Source organism: Geotrypetes seraphini, chromosome 5 (genome assembly GCF_902459505.1).
Source record: "Geotrypetes seraphini chromosome 5, aGeoSer1.1, whole genome shotgun sequence".
In the NCBI taxonomy this organism is placed as follows: Eukaryota; Metazoa; Chordata; class Amphibia; order Gymnophiona; family Dermophiidae; genus Geotrypetes; species Geotrypetes seraphini.
In genome coordinates, this window is record NC_047088.1 from 5,976,853 (window position 1) to 6,002,274 (window position 25,422).

Consider the following 25,422-nt stretch of genomic DNA (forward strand, 5'->3'; position numbering starts at 1 on the left):
AGGAGTCTCCAGATTCTTATAAAAGGTTTCCCTCAAGATATCATGGAGGGGTAGTTTGAGAAATTCCTTTGGAGGCTGGTCAAAATCCAGTGCATCAAGAAAGGCTTTGGATTTTTTAGACTCAGCCTCCAAAGGAATAGAAAGGGATTCACACATATCTTTCAGGAAGGAAGTGAAAGATGTGGAATCTTGTTTGGCGGATGGATCAGGGGCAGTAGGATCATCCTCATCCGAGGAACACTCACCCTCAGAAAAAAAAGGCTCTTCGGAGTCACCCCACAGATCAGGGTCCCTAATATGGGAGCTACGGTCTCGAGACTCTGGAGTGGAGGGTTCCAGGTGTCGGGATTTGTGTGCCGACTTACCTGACCTCATAGACACGGTACCGGGAGATGTTACAGGCTGCAACGGTGCCGAAGTCTGAACAGCCTGGTGTTGAGCTCTCGGTTCCGGTGTGAGGACTGGCATAGAGACCGATGAAGCGGAGTGAACCGGTACCGACAAAGTGGACGCAGACAAAAGAGGCTGCTCCACTGCCGGTACCGGTGGCTCAGACTGGACCGGAACTGGAAGGCTCGGTGTCAAGAGAGTAAGAAGGAGCTGTTGTAACTGCTCCTTGAGCTGCACCTGCAGGACGGCTGCAATGCGCTCGTCCAGAAAAGGCACCGGTACCGCCTTTTTTTTCTGCGGTACCTGTGGTGCCGCTCGACGCCCCGAGGATGAGGAGCCCGAGGTCGAGGGACTCACCTCAATTGGGGCGGAGCGTTTCCGTGGGCGCCTCGAGGTCGGCAGGACTGGGCTCGCTGCTACTGAGACCGGAGGACGCTCCAACGGGGAAGGCTTCTTAGCCGGCTTACCTGAGGGATGCGACGCCGGCGCGGTATTGCGCGGTGTCGATGAGGTGGGTGCCGACTGAGATGGGGCCGATGTCGGTGCCGATGTTGCAGGATCAGACATCTCGGCACCAAATAATAACTGCTGTTGAATCTGGCGGTTTTTTAGAGTTCTCTTTTTTAAAGTCGCACAGCGGGTGCAGGTAGACGCTTGATGGTCCGGACCAAGACACTGTAGACACCAGTTGTGCGGGTCAGTGAGTGAAATTGGTCGTGCACACCGCTGGCACTTCTTAAACCCGGGTTGAGGGGGCATGAAGGTAAAAACGTCTTCTGCCAAATCGAAGGCCGAGGCCTCGATGGTGGCAACAGGCCCCGTCGGGGCGAAACCGAAAGAATTGAAAAAAAAAAACCAAGATTTTTTTTTTTTAAGAAAAGAAAAGAAAAGAAAAGAAAATGAAGGAAACAATATTTCCTTAAGGGTTTACGCGAGCGGGAAGGCGTGAGGAAAAAATTTTCAACAGCCGTTAAAAAGTGCGTCTTCTTAGCTCCGTGGAAACTAAGAAACTGGGGACCGCGCGCCTCTGTCGGGCGGGAAGGCACTCGCGCATGCGCAGTGCGGCCTACTAGAACTTTCCAAGTTCTTAGAGTGCAATCACTCTAAAATTGTCCGTACCGGGACTCCGTCGGTGCCGTCACCCATCAGTCAAGAATATGCTGCCTGCTTGTCCTGGGATAATCTCTATACCCAGCTTTTGTGGGTTTAATAGGTTTTGGTCTTAGTAGAGCAATTACTCCTCCTCCCCCTTCATATGTTCTCACCAGGATGATTCTTTCCAGCATTTGGGCCGTTTGTCCTGCAGTCTCACTCAGCTCCTGGCTCAGTTTCCCATTTTCCTTCTCAAGAGACCTATTCTTTTCCATCAGCGACTTCAGATTTTCAGATGGTTCCATACTAGACATAAGACACAAGCTTAAACTTTATCACTGGAATCTCCATGTATATTGTTCCTCAGATAATTCTGTACAGAATATAACACTTTTGCATACTTTGACCAAAAAACGTTTAAAGTTAAACAGAAAAACCACAGCACAAAATGTTATTCAAATATGAGGAATGTCTTTTTTTTTTGGGGGGGGGGGTATTCAAGTTCTGCCCTGAGTTTCCCTCTCTTCCAGACCACAACTGCATCTCCCCATAAACTGAACTCTCTATCCCAGTCTGATCTCTTCCCTTTCCTCTGGATCAATCTTCCAGTTTATGCTCTCCTCCTTGGCTCAAAGTACCAATTCCCTGTTCCCTCCAGGATCAAACCAAGAGTCTAGGTCTGATTTCCCCAGTTTTTTTCAGCTCAAGCTCCAGCAAGACCACTCAGATTAATGAGAAAAAGTCAAAATGGATTTAGTCAAGGGAAATCTTGCCTCACCAATCTACTGCATTTCTTTGAAGGGGTGAATGAGCATGTGGATAAAGGTGAACTGGTTGATATTGTATATTTGGATGTTCAAAAGGCATTTAACAAAGTACCTCATGAAAGACTTCTAAAGAAATTAGAAAGTCATGGGTTAGGAGGTAATGTCCTATTATGGATTGAGAACTGGTTAAAAGACAGAAAGCACACAGTAGGTTTAAATGGTCAATATTCTCAATGGAGAAGGGTAAATAGTGATGTTCCCCAGGGGTCTATGCTGGGACCACTGCTTTGTAATATATTTATCAGTGATCTAGAGATGGAAATAACTAGTGAGATCATTAAATTTGCTAATGACAGTTATTACATCACAAGAGGACTATGAAAAATTGCAAGAGGACCTAGTGAGTCTGGAAGACTGGGCGTCAAAATGGCAGATAAAGAATGTTAGGATTTATCAGAAAAGGGATGGAAAACAAAGATGAAAATTTATAATGCCCATCGCTCTATGGTACGGCCACACCTCAAATACTGTGTGCAGTTCTGGTCGCAGTATATCAAAAAAGATATAGTGGAATTAGAAAAGGTAAAGAGAAGGACGACAAAAACGATAAAAGGTTTGGGACGACTTCCCTATGATGAGAGGCTAAAGCAGCAAGTGCTCTTCAGCCTGGAGAAGAAATGGCTTGGGGTGATATGATAGAGGTCTATGAAATACTGAGTGGAATGGAAAGGGTAGATGTGAAACGTTTGTTCATTCTTGCCAAAAATACTAGGACTAGGGGGGCATGCGATGAAGCTACTAAATAGATTTAAAACAAACCAGAGAAAATATTTCTTCACACAACGTGTAATTAAACTCTGGAATTCATTGCCGGAGAACGTGGTGAAATCAGTTAGCTTAGCAGGGTTTTAAAAAGGTTTGGATAATTTCCTAAAAGAGAAGTCCAAAGTCCATTATTAAGATAGCTTCGTGGAAATCCATTGCTTACTCTTAGGATAAGCAGAAAAAAAATCTGTTTTATTACTTGGGATCTAGCTGGTTTCATGGGACCTATGTTGGCTACAGTTGGAAACAGGATACTGGGCTTGATGGACCTTCGGTCTGTCCCAATATGGCAACTCTTAAGTTCTTATGAATAACAATAAGGGTTCCAACAAAGGGGAAAGGATATCCTTCGATGTATGAATCTATAATAATAATAATAACTTTATTTTTCTATACCGCCATAATCTTGCGACTTCTAGGTGGTTCACAGTGAAGAATAGCTGTACAATCAGCGATTACAATATACAGATGGAGAAGAGGTCCCAGAGCGGCCTGTGATTACATGGTGCAGATTAGTAAGAAGAAAGATACATAGGTTCAATATAGTTTTAACATGTTACAATAGAAATGTTGTAAACCAAGCGAATAGCAGAATACAAATGGAGAAGAAGCCATTGAGCAGTCAGAGAATACCAAGTACAAAGTACCGTGAGAGGAGAAAAAGTGGATTCAGTATGATGAGCGGTAACTTTAAAAAAGGGGGGAGGAAGACTGGCTATGAAATAAATTTGTTGAACAGGGTGGTCTTTAATTCTTTCCGAAAAGCGCCATATGTCAACCTGGCGCCATCAATGAAGTAGCCTAACCAAGTTTGCTGCCTACCAGCTTGAAACTAATCTAATCAGTACAGGTTCAAGGTGATTTACAAGACAAGAGGCCCACATAGCATCATGGGAAAAAAAAAGTTACACAGTTATAATAGGGGAAAACATTACAACACATTATAGAGGAAGGCTACATTGTTATACGAAGGGAAGTAGTCACATCACATTGAGGGAGACTAATAGTATCATGGAGAGAGGGGCAGAGTTACTGAGCTGAAAGGAATTGATCAAATAGGTATGTTTTCAGTCTTTTCCTGAAGGTGGGATAGTTTAGCTCTGTTCTTATGGATGTTTAAAGGGACTGCTAAATGGGAAATTCATTGGTGATAGGGGGAAAATTGTCAGTTGCAATTAAAAGCGTTCTCAATTTGACTTGAGAATTGCTAACAATACCTAATACAGTCCAAATATGCTGATCCACAGGGCCTGATATTTATCTTTATTCTTTTGCTTCCCCATGGCCTCCAGTACAAGTAGGCCAGGCCCCTTCAGACACACATTACTATTTATTTATCTTTAAAATTTCTATACTGTTTTCAGTGATCTCCCCAGAAATTTTTTCCAGCTGGGTGGCACAAAAAAGTAGCTGGATGGAGTGGGACGGGGAAATTTGGTGGTGCAAATTTGATGCTATGCAAATTATCCCTCCCTGTTTACGGTTAAGGAGTAGGAGTGGAGAAGAGGGTTGTTGCGCGGCCTGGAACACTATGAAAATTACCCCTCCCTGCTCATGGTGAAGGAGTAGGGACAACATTCTGGGGAAGAAGCAGGTACTTTAGAAAGGACGGTCTACACCTCACCAAGCAGGGAGCCAGAGTCCTAGCTGAGAACATGAAGAAGTTCATTGAGAAGGCTTTAAACTAATGATCAGGGGAGAGCCGACAGTCGACAACCAGTCGATGGCCCGGACACCAGGACATCCTGAAGAGGTATCTTCAAACAACCACACAGACATAGGGGAAGAAAAAGATGAAACTACAGGAGGCAATGAAAACAAAAAAGATCAAATGAATACAAAAAGGGATGTGAGGACCACTCAATCCAGGAAATTATCACGAACAGATCTTAAATGTATGTACACAAATGCCAGAAGCTTAGGAAACAAAATGGGCGAACTGGAAGAACTAGCAAGGAGCAAACAACTGGATATCATAGGAATAACAGAAACATGGTGGAATGAAGAAAATGAATGGACACGGCATTGCAAGGATATAAACTATACAGAAGAGATAGGATTGGGCAAAAAGGGGGAGGCATTGCCCTGTACGTCCAGGAGGAAATAGAGTCTGTTAGAGAGGGGGAGATGGAAGCAAATGGTAAACTAGAGTCCCTCTGGATAAAGATCCCTGGACAAAAAGATGCAGATATACAAATTGGCCTCTATTATCGACCACCGGGACAGACTGAGGAAACAGACAAAGAAATGATGCAGGAAATTAACAGTGGATGTAAATCAGGAAATGTAACAATCATGGGGGACTTCAATTTTCTGGGGATAGACTGGAAACTGGGAACGTCAGTCTGTGGCAGGGAGACAAAATTCCTGGAGATGATAGGAGATTGCTTCCTTGAACAAATGGTGGGAGCACCGACAAGAGGAAACGCAATCCTGGACTTGGTTATAAATGGCATTACTGGAAGGACAGCAGATGTAGAGGTTGCGGCCCCGCTGGGGACAAGTGATCACAACATGATCAGTTTTACCATAGGCATCGGAAAGGGGAAACCAGTCAAGACTAAAGCCACAACCTTTAACTTCAAAAGAGGAAATTACGACAGCATGAGAACCATGGTTAGAAAACGGCTCAAGAAGGGCAAAGCAGAAATCCAAACAGTTGATCAAGCATGGTTCCTACTGAAAAGCACCATCATTGAAGCACAGAATCTTTACATACCGAAGATATCCAAAGGAAGACGGAAAAAGAGCAAAGGTGAACCAGCTTGGCTATCCAAAGAGGTGAAGGTTGCCGTAAGGGAAAAGAGGAACTCGTTTAAACAATGGAAGAGGGAAAAAACGACGGAGGCCTGGAACCGTCACAAAATCGACCAGAAAAAGTGTCATAAAGCGGTAAAAGAAGCCAAAAAAGTCTATGAAGAAAAGATAGCGCAAGAAAACAAAAACTTTAAGCCCTTTTTTAGATATATAAAAGGAAGGAAATCAGCAAGAGAAACAGTGGGCCCTCTCAACGACCAGGGAAGGATAGGGTCAATCAAAGAACACAAACAGGTTGACGATAAGTTAAATTCATTCTTTGCCTCTGTCTTCACAAACGAGGACACTACAACAATGCCAGACACTGGGAGGGTATTCACCGGGGGCATAGAGGAGAGCCTAACAACAATAAATGTGGAGTTGGACATGATTTACTCTCAGATTGACAGACTAAAAAGTGATAAATCCCCTGGACCGGATGGAATCCACCCGAGAGTATTAAAGGAACTTAAGACAGAAATTGGGGAACTATTACAATCCTTAGCTAACATGTCAATTAGAACCGGGCAAATACCAGACGCCTGGAGGATAGCAAATGTCATCCCAATTTTCAAAAAAGGACCAAGAGGTGAACCAGGAAACTACAGACCGGTGAGTCTCACATCGGTTCCTGGGAAGATAATCGAAGCACTAATTAAAGATCGCATTGTACAACACTTGGATAAGCACAACCTAATAAGAGCTAGTCAACACGGCTTCAGGAAAGGGAGGTCATGTTTGACAAATTTACTACAATTCTTTGAGAAGGTGAACAAGCAAGTAGATAGTGGAGATCCAGTGGATATAATTTACTTGGACTTCCAGAAAGCGTTTGACAAGGTTCCGCACGCAAGGCTTATGAGTAAACTACTAAGTCATGGAATAGGAGGAGAAGTGCAAGGATGGATCGGAAATCGGCTTGAGAACAGAACGCAGAGGGTAACCCATAAATGGGAAATTCTCGGACTGGGAAAAGGTGACCAGCGGCGTGCCCCAGGGCTCGGTTCTTGGGCCCATTTTGTTCAATATTTTTATAAATGACCTGGAAGAGGAAACATCATGCAATAAAATCAAGTTTGCAGATGATACAAAACTATGTCGGGTAGTTGGCTCTCAAAGGGACTGTGAGGACCTTCAGAAGGATCTAAACGAACTGGAAACGTGGCGATAAAGTGGCAGATGAATTTTAACATAGACAAATGCAAGGTGATGCATCTGGGAAAGAAAAACAAAGAACATGATTATAAGATGTTGGGGGTGACTTTAGCCAAATGCGAACAAGAAAGGGATTTGGGGGTACTGATAAACAGAACCCTAAAGCCATCGGCCCAATGTGCGGCGGCAGCGAAGAAAGCAAATAGGATGTTAGGCATAAGCAAGAAGGGGATCACGAGTAGGTCAGAGGATGTTTTAATGCCACTTTATAGAACAATGGTCAGACCACACTTGGAATACTGTGTCCAACACAGGTCTCCATACCTTAAGAAGGATAAAATTCTGTTGGAGAGGATGCAGAGGCGAGCCAAGAAACTGGTCAAAGGCATGGAGAATTTAAGCTACAAGGAACGCCTCGAGAGACTGGGACTGTTCACCCTCGAAAAGAGAAGATTGCGTGGGTATCTGATAGAGACTTTTAAAATATTAAAAGGATTTGACCAAATTAACCAGGAAGCAGCATTACTGACATTTTCAGATGTGACAAGGATAAGAGGTCATAGCCTGAAACTGAGTGGCAGCAGGTTCAGGACAAATGTTAGGAAGTTCTGTTTCACACAACGAGTTGTGGGCGCTTGGAATGCTCTCCCAGAGGAGGTGGTGGCAGAGGCTACTGTTCTGGGTTTCAAACGCAAGTTGGATGCACACCTTCTTGCAAAACATATTGAGGGATATGGGAAATCCGGGTCTCCAACAAGGAGCACCTAAATGGGCCTCCGCGTGTGCGGATCGCCGGACTAGATGGACCTTGGTCTGTTCCGGTGAAGGCGTTTCTTATGTTCTTATGGTATCCACCTTTTTGGCTTCCCTGGGCCACACTGACCGAAAAAAAATTTTCTGGGGCCGCACAAACACTAACTGATGAGTAAAAAATAAAGTTGAGCAGGTCCCAAATTTGCAATCACTAATATAGTATAGAAGATGTACGTATCTAATAATAAACCTTCATTAAAGGGACACTGTGGAGAGGAACCCAAAAAAGCAGTAATACTTGCCCTGACTGAGTAATCCTCCACGTGCATCGCTGACAGTGGGAGCAGCCACAGGCTTCCGCGTCCCCACTCTGATGAGCAGGGATGCAAGCTCCTGATTTTCCCATTCACTTCTATTACAGCTACGGTGAGCCTCTTCAGAGGTGAGCCTCATCAGAGCAGGGATGCTGAATCAGCTGTCAGCAGCACACGTGTAGGATCATTCAGTCAGGGTAAATATTATTGCTTTTTTTGGGCCTCTCACTTTGGGCTTAGGCTGCCTGAAAATGAACATCTCCCCTGCTGTAGCTAGTAGGGATCCCCAAGCCTCGCCAACTGAAGGCCACCTTCCTCTCCAACTTCCCAAGTTCTGCAGCTGGCAGCATTATTGCAGAGCTGCTGCCTTCCTTCCTCCCTGCCCCCCCCCCCCATCTTGGCTTTCATGCATGAAAGCAGGGGCAGCTTGAGGATATTGCCATTGGCTGCAAAGCTTGGAGATTTTGGGTTACCAGACTGGAGGAAGATGTCTTCAGGTGGCAGGGCTTGGGAATTCCCAATAGCTCAAGTATTTGTAAATTGCACTCAGGCGGGGAGAAACTTTGGTGCCCATCTGCTAATTTTGGGCTCCAGTCCCTACCCTAAAATCAGCTGTATATGACTACGCCACTGAATACAAAAATAATTGTGATGCACATATCCAAAAGCTAACATATTCCAGTTAATAAATTCAAAATAAAACAATTTTTTCTATCTTGTTGTCTGGATATTTTGTTTTTCCATCATCTTGGTCCCAGTTTCTCTTTCTGCTTTTTGTCTATCTTCAACTAATTCTCTTTCCAGTGTCTGCTGTTCATTTTTTTCTCCTCTCTTGTTCCATTTCCTCCTTATGCTTGTCTCTAACGTATTGATTTTTCCCTTTCAGCTTTCTTAACTTTTTTTTGCCTCTGTCCACTCAAATCTTGCCTTCTTTCTCATCCTTCTTTTTTAAATGTTCAGCTACCTCTCAATTCTCCATCTTTTCTCAGTCCCTAGCTCTCCCATTTCCCAGCCTCCTATTCCCTTCTATCTACTCCCAATTACCACATTTCTACCACTGCTCTCTCACTCATCTCCCTTTTGACCTCATTCAAATGGCTTACCACTTTCAGAATCCCCCTCCCTCTCTCCAGTGGTCAGGCTGTAACTCCCTGTCCCTTTCTTTCCATCACCTTTCTTATCCCAGCTCTCTTCCCTCCTGTCCTCCCTTGGGTCCATCTCTCCTCCTCTTTCCCCATGGTCCAACATTTAGCTCCCTCTTTTTTGTTTTCTTATTCCCTCCCCCCTTGATGCTGAACAATGAAAAGAGAGGGGGAGGGGAGAGAAAAAAAAAAAAAGAAGAGATGCTGCATCTCTCTAGCTTCCATCCACAGGGCTAAAATTTCTCCCTACCTCCCTTCCATCCCCAGATCCAACTTCTCTCCCTTTCTCTTCCCAACTGCCCCCACCCCATCTCTCTCCCTGCTTGCCTGCTCCCTCCCGCCCCCATCTCCCTTTCTCTTCCCAACAGTTCTTCCTTCAATTATCTCTTTCCCTCTTCCTCCACACCACTCCAGGTCCAACTTCTCTCCCTTCAGACCATTGCCCATCATCTCTCTCTGTCCTCTGTTTCTGGCCCCATAAGTTCTCCCCCCGGGCCCAATCTGGCACTTCTTTTAATATCCTCCCCCTCTGTACTAAAAAAAAATAAATAAAAAAAGTCCAGGAGGCTTCCTTGGCTCACCATGTTCTCTCCCGCCTCTCCACGCCCATGCATCTCTACCTCATTCCTCTCCCAACACAATGTTCAATAATTCTCTCTATCACCCCTTCCTCCTTTCTCTGCCCAACAGTTCTCCTCTTTCTTCATCTCTCCATGTGCATTATCTCTTTCCCTCTCTTAGATACCCAGTTCTCCCTTACTGTTTCCTCCCCCTCACTCCCTCCATTCTTCAATCATATGGCTCATGCGCCCTCCCTCCTTCCTTCATCATTTGTCCATAGTTTGTGCTCCCTCCCTCTCGAGTCCCAACACAACCTTCTCCCTCCCTCCCTTCTGGACGGCTCCCATGCTGCAATTGTTTTTCTGGTGAACGCTGCGGGTGGTGGCGGCGGCTGGCTCCTCATGTGATTCATGGCTGTGCTGGAAGTATTTATTTTATGGTCATCAGCGATCCGTGCTTGTGCTGGAAGCATTCCCTTCCTTCTGTGCCTCCCAGCGAATATTTATTTTCTGGCCGGCTCCCTTGCTGCAGTTGTCCGCAGGCGACGGCTGATTCGGAAGCCTTCTCTGACATCATCCTGCAGAAGTGTGCGCAGGACCTCAACTCCCGAATCAAGCTGGCCGCCGCCCCGATAACATGTGTGCCACGTACAAGCACACACGTCTTAGTTATTCCCAGTACAGGACATTGAAGTCGTCCAGATGCGACAGGATCATTGCTGGTACAACAGCACGAAAGTCAGATAGTAACATTGGTTTCAAACGATTCTATAGCTGGGTCTTCCATTTACTGCTGGCAGATGACCTCACTGGGTATGTGTTGGGCTCAGGAGAGTAACTTTAGTTAGGCCGTGCAATGGTAATTTCCTACATTGCACTATCATGCTGCGCCCAACTAGAGTCTAGAGGACTCCTAACTACACTGTGATATCAAAAGGCAAACAAAACTGAATATGGAAAATGAGACAATGTTGTATGCTATTTGATTACCAACAGTCTGGAGAGATTGCATCAACACTATTTGGTACTTTCCATAAAAGTATCTCCACAGCCTGTTAAGAGGTGCCAAAATGTCAAAGTAACATTAGCATTTTTATTCATAGTACTCATTGCTGTTATATTTAAAACCCCAAAATGTCTAAACACTTACTTTGACAGCACAGGAAGAGTTCCTCCATGAGCCTGTAAGAGAAGGACCTGAAGCTCCTGAACCTGAAAACAAAATACAAAAATGAACAAAGTCAACCAGGGCAATGGTGAAAGTCTAGGGAGCATTGTACTAACTGGTATTAGACGTTAGAATTGCTCCCATTCCTTCCAGGAAAAGTGGGAAATTGTCTCCAAAAGTTGAAATCTGGCTATGCAGTTGGAATGGAATCAAGAAAGCTTCCCACATGTTTGTGTTAATACAGGCAGTCACTGGTACTTTTGCAATACAACTTCATGGCATAACTTGTACTAAGCTTTAAAATTCTTGAGGGCTGTCAATGTAATTCTTCCATTCTTCTCATTACATCAGTCAAAGAAATACAACTTACTGAAGGAGAAATGTATTGCTCTTCCTTGAGTCCTGCCATAGCAGGTGGTTATGTCCTCCTGTCAGTAGAATGAGCCAGAGAACAATGGCTCTGAAATGTCACACCTCTTATAAGGAAGGAGGGGGCTGATACTGCATCCAGCTCCTGAGTATTCTATACCAAGGCAGTTGAAGGCAATTCTTGTGTTTCAGATCTCCAAATCACCCCAAAACCAAATATGATATAGTTAAAAATAATTTCATGATCACTTAATCAGGCATGGAAAATCCACAGCAAAAGAAACACTAAAGTACTTAGCTTTACCAAGAACCCTTGTTGAGTGAAGGAAAGAAGTTAACAGGGAATTCCAAAATTTCCCATTCAATATGACAGCTGTTGCAACTTGGTCCCAAGCTTTTTTACTGATTGTCCTATTATGAGCAATAGGATCACAATGTGGTCCAAGTAGGGGTCAAAGTAAAACAGCTTGAAGCATCCTGCTGGACAAGATTCCACTGCTCGTTGAGGGCTTTGTTGTTCCTCAGCCGCAGTCTCAGGTGCATAGCTCACTAGCTCTAAGCATAACAATTTATGGCAACAGTGTATACTCTTCCAGTCACCGTATGTTCAGTATAACAATCAAATATAATCGGGGCTGGATAAATTCCTCTTATGTCCGCAATGCTTCTTGATTTTATAAGAAGCCTCAGCCCCACCACTTCACCGCTGTATTATCTTATAACTGCGGGAAGAATTACGTGGTGCCTCATCATTGACTGTCCCTTCAAGTGTTTATAAAGTGTAGTTGTGCCAATTCTAATCCATTAAGAAATAAATACAGAATAAATATCTTGTCTTCAGCAGCGGCAGATGACAGCTGGGCGGACCGCCCAGCTAAAAGGCCCTAGGGAGAACACTGGAGAGGAAGGCTGATCGGCCCGTAGATCAGGACGGCAACACGAGTGCGATTGACTCGAGTTGCTTTCCTGAGCTACTGGTCGATCGCGATCGACGCGTTGGGCACCCCTGATCTTGTCTGTATATGTGTGTGTGTGTGTGTATATATGTATATATGTATATATATATATATATATATATATATATATATATATATATATATATATATATACATATATACACACACACACACACACATATACATATATATACATATACATACATATACATATATACACACACACACATATACAGACAAGATCAGGGGTGCCCAACGCGTCGATCGCGATCGACCAGTAGCTCAGGAAAGCAACTCGAGTCAATCGCACTCGTGTTGCCGTCCTGATCAACGGGCCGATCAGCCTTCCTCTCCAGTGTTCTCCCTAGGGCCTTTTAGCTGGGCGGTCCGCCCAGCTGTCATCTGCCGCTGCTGAACATTAAAAAACCCCCCAAAAAAACCGGCTTGGAGATTTCAGACCCTAGCGAACTTATGCTCCGGGCTCTAACGTGTGCGTGCAGGCTTCTCTTCTCTTCCCTCCGAAACCGGGAGTTATGTCCGGGGTGGCGGGGGGGGGGGGGGAGAAGGGAAGCCGGCACGCACATGTTGAGAGCCCTGAAGCAAGTGTTCGCTATGGGCTAATGCGGGAGACAGGTTAGTGAAGCATTTGTTCTTGTTCCTGCCGGGTCCTGCCTACTTTCTGTTTCCGCGAAGGCAGGACCCGGCAGCATTTCCCCCAATAGGTTGATCATGATCTTGGGCTGATCAGCCTTCCTCTTCCCGACGGCAGAATTGACGTTGGGGAGAGGAATGCTGGTTGGCCGAAGCAGGGAGAGCTTGGGGCCTGTTATTGGTGGCGTTTGGGTCCTGGTCCCGATGGTAATGGCAGTGGCTTGGGGGAGGGCAGGGAGAAAGAAAGAAAAAGGGCAGGCAGGGAGACAGAAGGAAAGAAGAGAAACAGAAAAAAAAATGAAAGGGAGGCAGAGAGAAAGAAAGGGCAGGGAAGAGGAAGGAAAAGTTGGAGGGAAGGAATGAGGTCTGGAGGAGAAGAAGCATACAGGCTAAAAGAAGGGAAGAAAGATTGTATGCACAGTCAGAAGAAGAAAGTGCAACCAGAGACTCATGAAATCACCAGACAAGGTAGGGAAAATGATTTTATTTTAAATTTAGTGATCAAAATGTGTCTGAATTTATATCTGCTGTCTATATTTTACACTAAGGTCCCCTTTTACTAAACCGCAATAGAGGTTTTTAGCGCAGGGAGCCTATGAGTGTCGAGAGCAGCGCTGGGCAATCAGCGCAGCTCCCTGCGCTAAAAACTGCTATCGTGGTTTAGTAAAAAGGGAGGGGGTATATTTGTCTATTTTTGTATGGTTGTTACTGAGGTGATAGTGCTTAGAGTCATCTGCTTTGACCTCTTTGAAAAACCCTGGAATGGGAATGATGATTAACATTTTCTATGCATACAGTGTGCTTTGTGTTTTTTTTTTTATTTTATTGTTGGTAGATCATTTTGACTTGGTCATTTAAAAAGTAGCTCGCAAGCCCAAAAAGTGTAGGCACTCCTGGACAAGATATTTATTCTGTATTTATTTCTTAATGGATTAGAATTGGCACAACTACACTTTATAAACACTTGAAGGGACAGCCAATGATGAGGTACCACGTAATTCTTCCCGCTGTTATAAGATAATACAGCGGTGGAGTGGTGGGGCTGAGGCTTCCTATAAAATCAAGAAGCATTGCGGACATAAGAGGAATTTATCCAGCCCCGATATTTGATTGTTATAGCTCACTAGCTCTGGCAGGTTCGGCATCTCTAATGTCATTTGACTGCAAAAATGGAAAATGCTTTGGAAAGCAATTGCTGGTTTAACCAAAATTTGTGTTGTAAATTAATAGACTCTCCAGCAGGTACAACTGGTGTGATGCACCTGCCTTGAGAGTTGATATTACTTTGAATAAGTATCTTCCAGATTAGATAGTCCAAGGGCTCTTACTCAGAGTGTCTTCAGCCGGCGCTTAAAACTGAGGAAATCAGAAGGTAAGCATGCTCCCAGGGGAACTGACCCCAAGCTCTTAAGTGGCACACAGTGGGCCATCTCCACAGGTCCACCCGAAGGCTTGTTCTGTGAAGCTGCAGTCTGGCTCCACAGGATGTGCATCCTTTTCCAGACAGAGATCCCATAAATAAGGGATCTCAAGATACTGAAGCCACGAAAGTTGAACTTTCGTTGAAAAAGAAAAAATAAGAAAATAAAGTAGAGCAGATCAGAAACCTCTGCACAGTTCACTTGCAGAAGGGAAAAACTGAAGTGCCAGAGTACTCCACTGCCATGTGCGAGTTGCTGAAAGATTATATGCAACTGCTGAAGACTCAGTTCGGATGTTCAGATTGAACATCTATTGTACAGAATCCAGAGTGGATGTAACAGGAGGGCAGATTTTCAGTTGGAGATTTACATCTCTCCTCCATTACCCCTCGGCAAAACTCTTAAAACCAGAAGATTTTATACAACATTTTCTTAGCATGCCATACTGTTTCTTATACCCTGCAATTATCAGCAAGGAATCATTGTGGCTTACATAAGATCAATAAGGATTCATAACAATAATCAAAGGATCAGTTAATAGAATTCATGTCTTGGATAACAGTGACAATAAAGGTGTTTTTAGTGATTACCTGCATTGAAAATAGGTAAAGATCTGTCGCAAGCAGGCTGGCAGGCAATTCCAAATCTTGGGACTTTGGAACTTGAAGAAAGACTTGAACATTGATTTTTTTTCCCCACATTTGATATGGAGAGGAAAGAAGCAGTTTGTAGAGCTGAGTCGTTCTTTGAGTTGTAGGAGGCATGCATGACCTGAATGGCTGATGTTAGCCTAGTTGAGTTTTCCCCATGTATAGCTTTGTGTACCATACATGCGACTTTAAATTGGATTCTGCTCTTAACTGTGTTCAGGAGCAGCTACAGTCTCTTAAGACTTTTCATTGGGATGTTACCATATAGAGAGTATGACTGCCTGGGCTATTGTACTAAAGCTGGTTGGTTGATCTTATCATTCTCAGTTACCACAGTCTGAAGAAAAATTTTTGACCAGTGAAGCAGTCTGCTCTCCCATATCAAGTTCAGAGTTGAGGACAACTCCTAGCACTTTTGACATTTTGTCAATGACCTTATCGGCACTGAAGAACTTTGATGCTTGGTATTAGGTGCATGAGGCAGATTTGCATATAACAGAGTAGACACTCCAGATGGTGTGAACAACATGAAGAAAGAACCAGCAAAGCTTGAAGAATGGTCTGAAATTTGGCAACTAAAATTTCATGCTAAGAAATGCAAGGTCATGCATTTGGGCTGCAAAACCCCAAGGGAACGGTACAGTTTAGAGGGTGAAAAACTTATGTGCATGACAGAAGAGCGGGATTATATGTGATGATCTTAAGGTGGCCAAACAGGTTGAAAAGGCGACGGCAAAAGATAGAAGGATGCAAGGGTGAATAGGAAGCGGTATGGCCAGTAGGAAAAAGGAGGTATTGACTCTGGTAAAAGGAGGTAAAAGACTCTGGTGAGACCTCATTTAGAATATTGTGTGAAATTCTGGAGACCGCATCTTCAAAAAGATATAAAAAGGATGGTGTTGGTCCAGAGAAGGGCTACTAAAATGGTGCGTAGTCATCATAAGGCGTATGGGGACAGCAAATATCTCAATCTGTATACTTTGGAGGAAAAGCAGGAGAGGGGAGATATGAAAGACGTTTAAATACTTATGTAATATAAATGCGCATGAGTCCAGTCTTTCATTTGAAAGGAAGCTCTGGAATGAGAGGGCATAGGATGAAGTTAAGAGGTGATAGGCTCAGGAGTAATCTAAGGAAATACTTTTTTTTTAAAGAAAGTGTGGTAGATTTTATTTATTTAAAACAATTACAATCCACTTTTCTCCAAAGCAGCTCACAGTTTAACAGACTTATACATTTTAAAAGAACCACATACAAGGAGATGAAAATGAAGGATCAAAATTACTAGTCATACACACTAATGGTTTTAAAAGAGATAATCATCATTTTCAGAGAGGCAAGGTGCTAACAAGGAAGGAAGGCCTGAGCAAAAAAGAAGTTTTGAGCAATTTTCTACAAAACCTCAAAGTACCAATCATGCATTCCATAAAACTGGTCCAGCAGTTGAGAAATAAGATTTTTTAGTTCGCACATATTGGACACTGTTCATCTCCCTTGGTGGGTTGTACAACATCAGGCATTTAGCAAGTAATTTGGCAAGGTGTCATAAACACCCTGTTGGACAAGTTTTAAGATCTTAAATTGAAGACAAAATAATATTGGCAGCCAATGTAATTTCTTTACACGTGTAGAACAGTCTCCGAGAAGAGGTGGAGGAGACAGAGTGTCTGAATTCAAGAAAGCCTGTGATAGGCAAGTGGGATCTCAGAGAGAGGAAGAGATAATGGTTACCGCAGACCACCTTCAGAAGACAGAAAAGAAGGAACAGGCCACAACACAACACGCTCCTAGAAAACTTCAGGAAGGGAGACTTAAAAGAGAAAGCCTGCAGCTCGGAAACTCATCTCGCAGAAATAATAGCCACCAGGAAGACCGCCTTAATAGTAAAGTCCTTCAAAGAGAGGGAACCCAGGGGCTCAAAGGGAGGGCACACGAGCACGAACAAGACCAGATTGGGATCCCAGGCCAGAACCGAAGGCTGCACTGGAGACCAAAGTAATTTGGCTGCCCTCAAAAAGCAAATCACGTCCGAAGAAGATAAACGCCTATTCTTGAGTAACCCACGAAAAGCAGACAAAGCCGCCAGCTGAACCTGGAGAGATGATCAGGCCAGGCCCCTATCCAGGCCATCCTGAAATGAACTCCAAGATGTGAGGCAAAGAGGCACAACCAGAAACTACCACACTACTCCTCAAAGATATGCCAAACACACACATAAGCCTGAGAAATAGAAAGTCTCCGGGCCCCAAGAAAGAGTGGAGATCACTTTATTCAAATAAACTTTCCTACCTAGGTGCTCCCATTCAAGAGCCAAACAATGCTAGGAATGATTAAGAAGGGGATCACAAACAGATCTGAAAAGGTTATCATGCCGTTATACCGGGTCATGGTACGCCCCCACCTGGAATACTGCGTCCATTACTGGTTGATGTACATGAAAAAGGACATAGTACTGCTCGAAAGGGTCCAGAGAAGAGGGACAAAAATGGTTATAGGACTGGGGAAGTTGCCGTACAACGAGAGGCTAGAGAAACTGGGCCTCTTCTCCCTTGAAAAGAGAAGACTGAGAGGGGACATGATTGAAACATTCAAAATATTGAAGGGAATTGACTTAGTAGAGAAAGAGAGATTGTTCACCCTCTAAGGTGAAGAGAACGAGGGCACTCGCTAAAGTTAGAAGGGAAGAAATTCCGTACAAACGTAAGGAAGTTATTCTTCACCCAGAGAGTGATACAAATCTGGAACGCTCTTCCGGAGGCTGTTATAGGGGAAAGCACCCTTTAGGGATTCAAGACAAGGTTGGATAAGTTCCTACTGGAACAGAACATACACAAGTAAGGCTCGATTCAAATACGGCACTGGTCTTTGACCTAAGGGTCACCTTGTGAGCAAACTGCTGGGCATGATGGACCACTGGTCTGATCCAGTAGCGGCAAAGTTCTTATGTAAGACAAAAGGGACCCGGATCGAACATTGGAATGGGACCCTGAGTCAGAAAGTTGGGTAAGAGGAGCAGCGGAAGATGATCGGACCGCTGGGCGCGATGGACCAATGGTCTGACCCAGTGGTGGCAACTTCTTATGTTCTTATCTGCCACGAGATGACGAACCAGATCCGTGTACCAAGGGCACCTGGGCCAGTCCGGAGCCACCAGAATCACATGGCTGGGGTGCCGAGTAATACAAAGGACTCTGCTCACCATCAGCCACGGAGGAAACACACAGGAGGCCCACCACCGGCCAAAGCTGTATCAGAACATCTATCCTTTTTTCTTTGATATCACTTGATATTAAAATTGTAAATCTGCATAAATAAAATAAATAAAAATTTTTTTAAAAAAAGAACATCTAGCCCAGGGGTAGGGAACTCCGGTCCTCGAGAGCCATATTCTAGTCGGGTTTTCAGGATTTCCCCAATGAATATGCATTGAAAGCAGTGCATGCAAATAGATCTCATGCATATTCATTGGGGAAATCCTGAAAAACCGACTGGAATACGGCTCTTGAGGACCGGAGTTCCCTACCCCTGATCTAGCCCCCTCGGTCTGAATATCCCTGTGCCGAGTGAAGAACTGTGGCAACACTTGTAGCCGTCAGGTCCATGACCAGCTAACCCCAAGTCTACACTATCAACTTGAAGGCTGCAGGATAGAGACACCACTCTCTGGGATCTAGCATGTGACGACTGACATTCTCCACTCCTGCTATGTGGGAAGCCGAGATGTCTAGAAGATGCGTCTCTGTACGGGTCATGAGCAGAGTCGCCTCTTGCATCACCACATGATTCCTGGTTCCCCCCTAGCATTGTCCAAGAGAACCGAACAGACTTGTCCATCAGCAATGGCTGGAATGCTAGCAATGCCAGCCGAATGGCTCTGGTCTCTAGAATATTGATCAATCGACACCTCCTCCCGAGACCAGCTGCCCTGAGTTGATTGACCGAGACACTGAACTCCCCAGCCGACGAGACTTGGCGTCCATGAGAAGCACTGTCTATTGGGTATGAAACATCATGGCATATATTTGATAACAATATAGTGTAAACTCTTCGCCGATTGTCCAGCACATCTTGTTGTAAACCGCCTCAAACTTTCATGGCTTTGGCGGTATATAAGAACAAAATTATTATGATCTAGACTCACTCCCCGCACCATACTGGAAGAATGGAGCCACCAATGGAGACTGCAATGAACCAACCACGAAGAGGAACGGGAGAGTCCATATCGTGCAGAGCATACTGATGCGACTGGACGTGAGCCCAGACCAACCGAACCTCGTCTAGGGAAGCCACCATTGACCCCAGGACCTGGAGAAAATCTTGCACCCGAGGACACCAGGAAGCCATCAGAAGGAGAATCTGTGACTGCAACTTGACCATTCAGGCTTCAAGCAGGAAGACCTTCCCCAAGCTGTTGTTGAAGAGAGCCCCAAGGTACTCCTGGCGCTGAGGCGGAGCCAACCGGCTCTTGGACAGGTTGACTACCCATTCAAGGAACTACAGGAACTCCACAACCTCAGCCTTAACCCAGGAGCTCTCCTGAAAGGACTTTGCTCGGATCAACCAGTTGTCCAGATAGGGGTGAACCACAATCCCCTCCTTGCGCAAGGCTGCCGTCACAATCGCAATAATCTTGGTGAACGTCCATGAAGCTGTGGCCAGACCAAAAGGAAGCACACAGAACTGAAAATGCTATCCCAAGATTAAAGTGAAGGAACCGCTGATGGGAAGCACAAATCAGAACATGCAAGTAGACCTCCGTCAGATCGAGAGAGGTCAGGAATTCCCCTGGCTGCACAGCCAGAATGACAGATTTCAGGGTCTTTATGCAAAAAGACGGAAACTCAGAGACCTCTGTTGACCCCCTTCAGATCCAAGATGAGCTGAAAAGTCCCCTCTTTCTTGGGCACCACAAAGTAAATGGAATACCAGTCGATGCAAAACTCCCGAGGAGGCACTAGAATTACCGCTTTGAGATCTAGCAACCTTTGAAGCATCTGACGAAAGGCCTGCATCTTCAATGCCACCTGACAAGGAGAAGCGAGATCTGGCAAGGGTCGGGAAAACTCCAGAGCATAACAGTCATGAATAACCTCCAGGATCCACTGATCTGTTGTGATCTTGGCCCACCCCTGGAAACTCCCACAAAAGGGTACCCACAGGCACCAGGGGAAGAGCTGGCAAGGAGTCATTGGGCAGGATGGGTGGCGGAGGGACTGGTGAAGGGATCACTCCCCCCCCACAGCCCTCCCCCCCCCAAAAGGACTGCATGCGCTGAAAGAAACAGCCCCAGGGAGACCCGGAGGCAGGAAAGGAAGCCACCCCTCGACCAGAGTGGTATCTGCGGAAATCCCAAACACGCCCCCGAGCAATGCCACCCCGCGCAGGCAAGCAAACACAGTCTTCAGGAAGCTGGGGCACCTTAGAGTCCATCAAGGTCTCTGAACCAACTTGTCCAAATCCACGCCAAACAAGGAAGACACCCGAAAGGGAAATTTCGTAAGCTTAGCTTTAGATGCTGCATCCGCCGACCAAGCCCGGAGCCACAGGGTACGACACGCGGCCATACTAAGAGCCATGGACTTGGCCGAAGCACACAACAGATCATACATGGCATCCGAGAGATAGGAAGCACCCATCTCAATGTTAGCTACTTCCTGTTCCACCATGGACCAGTCATCAGTCCCGATCAGGACATACATGGGATCGACACGTGGGATCTATTCACAGGGTAAAGGTAGGGGAGGGTAACTAGGGTGGGCAGACTGGATGGGCCGTGGCCCTTATCTGCCATCTATTTCTATGTTTCATGACCTACTGAAAACAAGCCCAAGCCACTAGAGCGCCACCCATCACCGCCTGCACCGCTAGGGCAATGACATCAAAACTCTGCTTAAGAAGACACTCCAACCTAAGCTCCTCAGAGACCTCAAAGCCGAGCCGCCCTCTACTGGCACCGTATGCCGCTTTGCAATGGCCGAGACCACCACCGGAGACTTCAAAGTATCCCTATCCCCCTCCAGGATGGGATGCAGGTTAGCCATAGAGTGAGCAAAACAAAAGAACATTTCCAGCACCTTCCACTGTGCAAGCACAATATCCCGAAAATCCTGATGCATGGGAAGCAGGGGGGTCCACCACATGCAGGGAGCTCCTTTGCATCCTCCTCAAAGTGCAAAACCAAGGAAACCTTAAGAATAAGCTCCTGGAGCTCTTCCTGCTGAAAAAACACACACCACAGACACATCATAGCCAACTGGTGGAACCGGAAACCTCTACCAGTGGCAACTGTCCCCCGAAAGGATCCTGGAAGTCCACCAAGGGGTCCAAGTACTCATTAAGCAAAAACTGCACCCAATACAAAACATCATCATTCCAAGAGACCCTTGGCCACTTGGACGAAAGAGGGGGAGACAGGTTCGAAACAAGCGCTGAGGGGGGACGTACAGGGGTGGAAGCAGAAGGACCCACCCCCGAGACACCTGGGGCAGAAGCAGGACCCCCATCCACATGAAGATAAGCCTTGCACAAGGCTAAAACAAAATCAGGGGAAAACCCCCCTGGTGGCCCAATGGGACTCGCTGCCAAAGCAGTGGACCCAGCAGAAACCTGTTACCATCTCTCCAATACAAGTGGAAGGGTACATGAGGCTGCAGACAAAACGGAGGAGCTTCCCGCCAAAATCAGCACAAAACCTGCTGAAAGAACTCCCCGAGGCCTGAAGCAGCTGAGAGGCCTGAACTGCCCCCATCGCTAAAGCAGGCAAACCGGCAGTAGCTGTAAGGAAGTCCCCAGCAGCATCGGCGGTAAGGGAAACCTTATTTACCTGACTGTCAAGAATAGCACTTGGGTCGCTCTTCAATGAAGGTTCTCGACAGAGTATTCAAAGGCAAGAAGGTAACACTCCAAACGAAGATCAGACATGTCCATGCACTCATTTTCTCAGTGGTCAGTTATGGATGTGAAAGCTGGACACTACAGAAACCATTTACATGTACCGATTGTAATAAAAATTTCACTCTAAAAAAAAAAAGTCACCAAATGAGCCACACAGGGCACAAACTGGTTCAACACAACAGCATAGAGGAGCCATTCAAGTCACTTGAGAAAAAGCGCACCAGGTTCTGAGGGAACTGTGTTTTCTTTCATCTCTCCCAACTGCTGCTCTTCCTGGAGATTTTATCAGTATTGATACATTGTAAACCGCTTAGGTCAGTAAAATGCAGGAGCGGTATATCAAATCTTAAATAAACAAACTATATATATGTACCAAGTGTAATAAAAGCTTCACTCAGCTTTCAAATCTAAAAAGTCACCAGAGAATCCACACAAAGAAACTTCCCCACCTATTGTTTGTCCCTTTCGTGTTCTCTTTTCTTTGAATATTGTAGTTCTTATCTTTTTTTCCAGTTCTTGTTTGTCTTAAGTCGAGTCTTTTTGTTACACTAATTTCCCCCGATATCATTTACGGTACTGTCAAGTTTTAACCTTGTTTTATCGTTGTTGTATGCTGTTAATTTTTTATTATACACTGCTCAGAAGCTTGATTGAGCGGTATAAGAAATTTTAAATAAACTTGAAAACAAGAACATAAGCCTTGCGTCGGCTGAGTCAGACCTGAGATCCATCATGCCCAGCAGTCCGCTCACGCAGCAGCCCATCAGGTCCAAGACCTGTATACTAGCTTTATCTAGCTGTATACAATACCTCTATCTATACCCTTCTATCCCCTATTCCTTCAGAAAATTGTCCAATCCCTTCTTGAAATCCAATACCGTCTGCTCACGCAGCAGCCCATCAGGTCCAGGACCTGTATACTAGCTTTGGTGCTGGAAAAGGATTTTAGGCATGCAATGGACCACCAGAAGAGCTAACAAATCGATTCTGGAAGAGATCAAACCGGCTATGTCACTCAAAGTTCAAATGATGAAGCTAAGACTGTTATTTTGGTCACACCATCAGATCATTGGAGAAGGACATCATATTTGGGAAGATTGAAGGAATCAAGTGAACAGGATGACCTGCAATCAGATAACTAGGCAACCTTTTCTATCTGGCACAAAACCAATTTTTTTTTTTTTAGATCCGTAATTCATCAAGTCGCTAGGACTTGGGCACATGTCGATGGCACCTAACAACAAACATTGCAGAATATAAGAATGGATGAAATGTTTGTATGTGGGGTAGTGGAGAATTAAGTAACTTTGCCCAGAGTCACATAAGAATAGCTGTACTGGGTCAGACCAATGGTCCAACTAGCCCAGTTTCCTGTTTCTACAGTGGCCAATCCAGATCACAAATACCTGGCAGAAACCCAAATAGTAGCTGCAGCGGAAATCATATTCTGTTCCTCCTGATCTCAGACCATTATATTAACTATTAAGCTACGCCTCCACTCCTAAGTATCTTGGATCATCAGACTGCCATAAACATTGGATTTGGAATCAGCAAAATACTCTGCATGGAGAGCCGACTGAGTGCCTGCATCAGACAAGAGGAACCATGTCCACACCTGGAATGGGACCAATATGCAGGCTCTTCCTGAGATTCTGGCAAAGTTTCCTCCACAGACATCAAGGGGGGCCTACATGGTTAAGTGTCAATGCCAATGCCCCATGCAGCACCAGCATTTGTGAACATGCCACAGGCTAAATGCCCAGCGAAACAGGCTTTGATAGAGAAATGGATGGCACAAGCACCCCTGGTGCCAATAAACTCTGCATCTGAAGAAGCCTCGTCAAGTGCTTTTAAAGTGTGGACTAGATCCATTTGAGGGCTGACATTGGTAAAGGCTAGAGCTGATTCAGAGAATCTGCAGTTGTAGATGCTGTCAAACTGGGTCCCAACTACCTGGAGACTAGTGTGAAGGCACCTTTTTTGTAGAGGGAGTGTGCTCCTCCAGACACCAACCCTTCTTGGGTACCGATGCGCTTTATGCCCCAGAGCTCTCAGAACCATGTGTAGAGGGGAAATGACGTTTGTGCTTCTTGACCTGCATCTAATGCCAAGCATCAAGGTTCCTTAATGCCGACGAGGTCGACGACAAAAAAAACGAAGGTTCTAGCAGTTGTCCGACTCCAAACTTATTATGGGAGAGCAGACTACTTAAGAACATAAGAGTTTGCCTCCGCTGGGTCAGACCAAGGGTCCATCGAGCCCAGAGGTCCGCTCCCGCGGCGGCCCATCAGGTCCATGACCTGTAAGTGATCTTTTGTCTTACCCTTGGATTCCTACTTCCTTATATCCTGAAAACCCTCTTCTTCCCTCTTATCTTTGCCCTTTTTGCTCCTGTGTCCTCCTTTATCTGTAGCCCTCAATCCCCTTATCTTTCAAGAATTTATCTAGTCCCTCTTTGAAACCCCTTAATGTAGTCTGTCCTATTACATCTTCCGGGAGTGCATTCCAGGTATCCACCACCCTCCTGAGTGAAGAAGAATTTTCTGGCATTGGTTCTAAATCTGTCCCCTTTCAATTTCTCTGAGTGCCCTCTTGTTTTTGTAGTTCCTAGTACGCTGAAGAACCTGTCCCTCTCTACCCACTCTATACCTTTCATAATCTTGTAAGTTGCTATCATGTCACCTCTGAGTCTCCGCTTCTCCAGGGTGAAGAGCCCCAGTCTCTCTAACCTCTCAGTGTATGAAAAGATCTCCATACCCTTAATCATTCATCAGGTCAAAACATTTTTCTTCAGACTGAGGCAACTGAGAAGGATAAGATCAGTCCTGAGTCCAACCAGGTTTACAACAGTAGTCCAGGCAATCCTACTCCTGTATTTGGACTACCACAACTCTCTCTATAATAATAATTTTATTCTTGTATGCTGCCCTGCCATAAGTTCTGAGCGGTTCACATCAAAGAAGACTGTGCAATCAGTGAAGCATACATACATATATATATATCAGGGAAATACAATATGGTAAGATCCCAACGAAAGGTCTTAAGAGACTGTAGTTGCTCCAGAACACAATGGCTAGACTGATTCTTTATAAGACCAGGTTTGAGAGGGCCAGTCCATTACTGGTGGAGCTGCATTGATTGCCAGTTAAGAGCAGAATCCAATTTAAAGTTGCATGTATGGTCCACAAAGCTATACATAGGGAAAACTCAACTAGGCTAACATCGGCCATTTAGGTCATGCATGCCTTCAACAACTCAAGAACAACTCAGTGCTGCAAATTGCCTCTTTCCTCTCCATATCAAATCTATCTTCAAGTTCCAAAGTCCCAAGATTTGGAATTGCCTTCCAGCCTGCTTGCGACAGATCCCTTCCTAACTTCAATTCAGGAAATCACTAAAAACACATTTATTCTCACTATTTAGATCCTTTTCCAGTTTAAGAACTCCAATTAATTTTGCGTTACCTACAAAATTTGCCCTTCTCAACTCAGCATTCATAAACATACTCATTTCCTGATC

The 25,422-nt window shown here is 45.0% G+C and overlaps 1 protein-coding gene across 3 annotated transcripts in view; it reads right to left on the bottom strand.

Moving 5' to 3' along the window:
- Nucleotides 1–25,422, bottom strand: part of KIF4A (kinesin family member 4A) — a 303,471-nt gene that overhangs the window by 177,579 nt on the left and 100,470 nt on the right. For all 3 annotated transcript variants that reach the window (XM_033944715.1, XM_033944716.1, XM_033944717.1), the window contains exons 10-11: nt 10,945–11,006; nt 1,656–1,788 (exon numbers count right to left, since the gene is read on the bottom strand). In XM_033944715.1, the coding sequence (XP_033800606.1) occupies nt 1,656–1,788; nt 10,945–11,006 (195 nt within the window). The remainder of the gene's footprint in view (nt 1–1,655; nt 1,789–10,944; nt 11,007–25,422) is intronic.